At 37.7% G+C, this 6865-nt stretch overlaps 1 protein-coding gene across 1 annotated transcript in view; it reads right to left on the bottom strand.

Annotated features, from left to right (window-relative positions):
* Positions 1-3119: 3119 nt before the first annotated feature.
* zcchc2 (zinc finger, CCHC domain containing 2) overlaps positions 3120-6865 on the bottom strand; it is a 30047-nt gene continuing 26301 nt past the window's right edge. The window contains exon 14 of the mRNA XM_079819299.1: positions 3120-3319. Coding sequence (XP_079675425.1) covers positions 3258-3319 — 62 coding nt within the window. The 3' untranslated portion in view covers positions 3120-3257. The remainder of the gene's footprint in view (positions 3320-6865) is intronic.

Raw genomic sequence — 6865 nt, 5'->3', positions numbered from 1 at the left:
CCCTAAATGCATTGAAGCAACTGCCATGTGATTGGTTGATTAGATAATTGCATTAATGAGAAATTGAACAGGTGTTCCTAATAATCCTTTAGGTGAGTGTACATGCAAGCGAAGACGTGGTGTTTAAAGTAGTTTTAAGCTTGTTTTTGTTTGTAAGCTGTACTACCTCAAATAGACAGTTGTGGTAAACAGGGTTACAAGTGTTTAGTGATTTTTAAACGTTTAGAACAGTACTTTGCTGTCAAGGCAATAAACATTTCATAGTCATTTTCAAGTTATATATTTTCATTCATATCCTCCTGGGACCCAGGAATAGACTTTTGTCCACTGTAGTGGACATTATATTTTAGTGAATTTCTCTGACATCATACATGTCACATGTCACAGTCTGGATGTCCTGTAAAGAGCACAGTCGGGGCTTGGCAGAGATACCAAATGTTTGGAGGTTTCACCAGGACAACAACAACTTCTTCTTGGTGTTTAAAAAAGGCTGACATTAATGTTTAGTACTCTTATGGAAATATGATAATATTTTGTAATTATAATTTAAATCTTATTAATTTTCAAATTGTTTGTTATACATCAACATCTCAGAAAAATGTTATGGGGTTTCTAATCAAAATATGACAGGGCATTGATTTCATAAATGTCCACTGTAGTGGACTCCAGGACTCAAATCACACAATGCATTTCGTTATATCTTTCATAACATAGTTCAGAATCATCTTTAAACAAAGTTTGTTTTAAAAAAAAAAATCCTGAAACCTAAAAATTGATTGACGAATGAAAAATAAATCCCATTGTTTTTGCCTATACATGCAAATTCAAGTAATTTTATTTTTTAAACAACTGAGTCCTGGTGTCAGCTACAGAGCAGAGGACATATAACATATGAATAATAACATATTACATTTTTTTCCCCTCCATTTGTTTCTTATGCTCTAAACAATGTTGTTGGTGTGTTGGCATAGCAACGTGATACTTCCTGCCTTTGTGTACTATGAAGGATGTCTTGTGTAATTCTGATTAAGGGCACTCCGTATACTGCATCCTTCACAGGATGTGTCCTCCGGAGGAAGCAGCCTTCGTGCATTTTAATGAAAAGATAATTGAATCATAACAATGTGACCATCTAACGTGCACTGTGTAATATTTATGAGGATCTATTGAGGGAAACCCTGACGTAATCCTTAATCCTCCCATTTTGAGCCGAAACTCATTTTCAAAAAATGTTTTGTTGTTCATCGGAATGGTCCAAAGCACTTTTGTTGCACTTGAACTTGGAATACACACACAAAAAAATGACTGGATTCGAGGAGTTTAAGTGGTAGTCATTTAAAAAGTTATATAACAAAACAAACAAAAAAACTCAAAAAATGGCAAATTGAATAAATATCAAAGTGAAGTTATATAAGCTTTCTAGACAATAAAAAAAAATTGAATTAGAGTTGATAAAAATGGAATGTATTTTCTTTCTCTTTGTATGTTTATATCAATACGGTGCAAGATTATCCCTTTCAAACCAATGTGATAGAGCAAGATCAAAAGTAATCTAAAAGTAGTCCGATTACATTACCTAAAATGTGTAATTGTAACTACAATTTGTAATTAATCCACCCATCACTCAAATCAAAAGCAACACAAACACAAAATGGCTTTTTTTTAATATTTATTGCTAATATTTCTTGACATAAATGATCCATTTGCCAAAAAAATGCAAATGTGATCAGATTAATTTGACCTCTCAGTACAGATTAATCAACATTTACATATGAAATACAGTAAACGTAAACTCAGAGGCCGATATCAAACCTCGTCCATACAGTACAGCTTCATAAATCTATAAAAAGTGTAACGAATACAGTCGACATGGTTTGAACCTCGAGTAGTTAACTCCCTTTCGAAGTCTATTTACAAATTAGTAACAATTTACCAAACCAAATGAAAGCACATTTAAAAACCTGCAACACACGGTTGTGGAAAGCAACTCGTCTACTCCACCGCGTGTTACTAACCATAAATGTGCTAAAAACTCCTGGCCATGAGCCCTTCATCAAAATCTCATGAAAATATCAAAATAAAATTCTTTCATGTATTTTCTCAATACAAACATGCCAAATCTCCTCAAATATATATATATATATATTATATATATAATATAATATATATAATATAATATAATATATATATAATATATATATATAGTTAGGGATGCTTTGGCAAAACTGCAATATGATTTCAGAAATACAACTTTGAAATTTAAATATGTACTTTAAACACAAAGAATTAAGACTTGAAATTATTTTCAACACATTTCCAGCTGCTTGCATGGCTATAGGCACAAATGTTCGCCTTCTGGTTCTTTGATAATTTATAGGAAAATCATTTTCAACACACAAGCAGGGTATTATGGATGCTCAAAGCTGTCCTACATTAACAATAACGTCTCTTTCTTGGTTAGAGAGTAACTTGTGTCAAATTACAATTGCATTTCCTCTGACAGTGCTTCAGGCTTAGGATGAACGTGTGTGAACTAAGGGTTTTGTCTGACTGGAAACTCTTAAAGCACAGTCTCCTGGCATGAGTAACTGTGGCGTCCTCTAGTGGTCAGAGCGTGTAAATGAGAGGCAGTACTGCGGATCTGGGTATTTCAGTGCATTTCAAACACCTGACTCACATTTTTCGGAGAATATCGGTTGTAGTGCATCGCTTTCAGGAGGAGGACCGGGCGAACCAGCAGCGGGTAAAATCATAAGAGCATCATTACAAGCCCTCAAAAACGTCCTCTCTGCTGTCAATAACAAAACAAGAACTTCCAAAATATTCGTATACAGTATTTTTCCTTGTCGTTTTCTCTCGTAGCGTGTATAAAAGCCTATAAAGATTCACCCGTGTCAGAAAAAAAAAATACTGCACTACAGGACTCAAGTTTAATCTTTAATCTTTGCCAGACGCTGCTAGTGAGAACCTCAGCTTGTATAAAATCCTTCTGACAACAAAACTATTCTGAACCTAAAACAAAAATCCATCCTAATTAAACTATAGCATTAAGATAATTTAATTTCTAAGAGAACCTAAGTTTAGCGACTCGTCTTAACATCAGTGTAGTTTGCGTTGGCTTCTTGTTTTTTTTTTGTTTTGTTTTTTTAATTAAAGCAAACGTATCCAGACAAGGACGCTTATACAAACAGAACAAAACTCTATCTAAGGGCTCTCTGGAATCGCTGGCTGGCAGGGCTTTGGTCCCCTGCTTTCTGTCAATCGGTTTTGTCAAGTGCTTCTGAGGAGTTTGGGGCAACGTACTTCAGCCGGAAACCACCTGAAACATACAGAAATGTGTCAGTATGAGCTAAAGAATAAGGCTGGAAACAATGAACCAAGACCGTAACCATGTCTTGACCATTGGGAGGGTCTTTTTTGTTTCAAGAAATCAAATAATTAAAGTATTTAAAGTGATTTAAATGGAATAAAGAAGAAATAAGAATGTTAAAAAGTAGTTCTAGGTCTAATTATAGCCTATATAGTTGTGAAGTAATCCTTGCAAATAATATTTTATTTAACAATATGCACATGTTCACTGTTGTTTGTATGTGTAATATGTAAAATTTTTTAAGAGTTTCTTGTCTCGTTACATTCAGTTATGAATAACAATTTAAATGATTGCCTATTTTCAATTTAAAATGGCAAAATTACATTAAAAAGGTAGTTTGCATCCCTGCGTGTTACTGTTAAACGTATTCATCGTTAAATTGTTTTTGAAGTCCATAAAAGTGCATCTATCCATCATATAACTGCTCCACACGGCTCCGGGGGGTTAATAAAGGTCTTCTGAAGTGAAGCGATGCGTTTGTGTAAGAAAAATATCCATATTTAAAACTTTATAAAGTAAATTATCTAGCTTCCACCAGATCGCCTTCCGTATTCAGCTTACGGGAAAAAGTGTAACGCCTCTCGCAGAGGCACTACACTTTTTCCATACCGAAGGCGATCGGCCCGGAAGCTAGATAACTTACTTTCAAGTTTTAAATATGGATATTTTTCTTAGACAAACGCATCGCTTCGCTTCAGAAGGCCTTTATTAACCCCCCGGAGCCGGGTGGAGCAGTTATATGATGGATAGATGCACTTTCATGGACTTCAAAAACAGAGTCACATTCACTGCCATTATAAAGCTTGGAAGAGCCAGGACTTTTTAAATATAACTCCGACTCTATTCGTCTGAAAGAAGAATGTCATATACACCTAAGATGACTTAAGGGTGAGTAAATCATGGGCTAATTTAGCTTTTTGGGTGAACTAACCCTTTAAGCCCCACCTTCTTTGATCTGATAGGCCATCATTTTGATACTGACGAGCGGCGCTAACCCTGCTCCGGAGCAGGGCTTCATAATCCCGGGTAAAAAGTGGTGCTAACCCCGCATCTAAATTACAAGTGTGAAACGCTCCTTTACCCGGGGTTAAAAGCAGTGTTTAGAACGACGATAACCTGGGGTTAAGCGCAGTGTGAGAAAAGTCCTATTTTTTTGCGTCATTTACTGCCTCTATTGTCTAGAACGACCACTTTATCAGGTGCACCTTGCTAATGCCAGTTTGGACCCCATCTTCCATTCAGAACTGCCTTAAATTCTTCGTTGCAGAGATTCAACAAGGTGCTGGAAACATTCCTCACAGATTTTGGTCCATATTGTCATGATAGCATCTCGCAGTTGCTGCAGTGTTGTCGGCTGCACGTCCATGATGCGAATCTCCCAGTCCAGCACATCTCAAAGCTGCTCTATTGGATTAGCGTTTGAGTATAGTGAACTCATTGTCATGTTCAAGAAACCAGTTTGAGATGATTTGAGCTTTGTGACATGGCGTGTTATCCTGCTGGAAGTAGCCATCAGAAGATGAGTACACTGTGGTCATAAAGGGATGGACATGATCAGCAACAATACTCAGGTAGGCTGTGGCGTTTAAACGATGCTCAATTGGTACTAAGGAGCCCAAAGTGTGCCAAGAAAACATCCCCCACACCATTACATCACCACCAGCAGCCTGAACCGTTGATACAAGGCAGGATGGATCCAAGCTTTCATGTTGTTTACGCCAAATTCTGACTCAGATGGTACTCATCAGACCAGGACACGTTTTTCCAATCTTCTATATAGTTTTGGTGAGCCGGTGTGTAGCCTCAGTTTGCTGTTCTTAGCTGACAGGAGTGGCACCGGTGTCTTTTCTTCTGCTGTAGCCCATCTACTTCAAGGTTGGATGTGTTGTGTGTTCAGAGAGGCTCTTCTGCAGACCCCGGTCGGTTGTAACGAGTGGTTATTTGAGTTTCTGTTGCCTTTCTATCAGCTCTAACCAGTCCAGTCATTCTCCTCTGGCATCAGCAACGCATTTTCATGGACACAGAACTGCCACTTACTGGATATTTTCTCTGTAAACTTTAGATATGGTTGTGCGTGAAAATCCCAGTAGATCAGCAGTTTCTGAAATACTCAGACCAGCCCGTCTGGCACCAACAACAACCATGCAGTGTTCAAAGTCACTTAAATCACCTTTCTTCCCCATGCTGATGCTCAGTTTGAACTTCAGCAGATCGTCTGGACCATGTCTACATGCCATATATATATATACATATACACACACACAGTATATAGGTTGAATGGGACATTTTTTCCCAGTCATCTCAATGGCAAAAAGCGTCCCAATCAACCCGAATTCACCCTACATATATATAGACTGCAAAAGTCTTAGCCACAACCAACTTTGTTTTAGCAACATGTGAATGACCATCCATATTTATTTTTCAGTGTCTTTATTAAAGATACAAACAGAAAATACAGGAAATATGTTCACAATTAAAATAAAATAAAAAAGACTTCTTCAGGCAAAAGTCAGTATTTAGTGTGACCACCTCCTATGGCACGAAGCACATCTTGAACCCTTTTGGGAAGACTCCTGAAGTAACCGTCTGGTATTATTCAAGGCTTCTTTCAGCCAGAGTTCTTCTTTAGATTTAGTCTTTTATTCATTTTTCTGTCCAGGCGATCCCATACGGCGTCTATAATATTCAGGTCTGGACTCTGGAGGCCAGTTTATGACTGTCAGTTTTTTATCAGCTGTTTTTCTCTCCAACGGATTTCACTGCATTAGCCGTGTGCTTGGGATCAATGCTGAAAAATAAAACCATTCCCAATCAGGCACTTTCCAGAAGGAATGGCATGGCGAATTAAAACCAGTCTATACTTTTCAGCATTCATGATCCCATCAATTTGGACAATATCACCACTGGTAGAAATGCAGCCCCAAACCAGGACAGACCCTCCACCATGTCGGGCCGCAAGCACTTATTCTTCTAATCACTCTCCAACTCTTCTCACATATTGCTGACGTTTGGACCCCAAAATTTCAAACTTCGATTCATCAGTCCATAATACTCTTTTCCTCTGATCTTCATTCCAGGATTTGAGAGCTTTTCACTCGGTTCACCTTCTGAAAAAGTGGTTTCTTGGTTGCTGCTACCCTTCCACAAAGACCTTTCCTGATCAAGCTTCTTCGGAAGGGTCAACTTGGCATCCAGATAAAGCTGCCAGATGCTGAGCCAGGTCCTTGGTGGACTTCCAGTCTCTCAAAGAAGAAACTCTGAGAAACTTTTGAAAATGTTCTTGGCCTTCCAGTCCTTTTCGGTTCCTTGACCTCTCCCGATTCTTCACATTTCTTTCTAACAGCTTGAATACCACATCTTGAAGATCCAGTTTGTTTGCTGATTTCCTTGCTGATGCAAAATTATGATTTTATGTCTGCCAAATTCTGTGATCATTTTGAATGGAATGATGTGACTGAAAGTTGGCTTTATTAGCAAGTTTCCAATTAGTTAAAA

Source organism: Gobio gobio (genome assembly GCF_949357685.1).
Source record: "Gobio gobio genome assembly, chromosome: 6".
Lineage (NCBI taxonomy): Eukaryota > Metazoa > Chordata > Actinopteri > Cypriniformes > Gobionidae > Gobio > Gobio gobio.
Note: the sequence above shows the minus strand (reverse complement) of the source record. Positions and strands in the feature narration are given on the sequence as shown.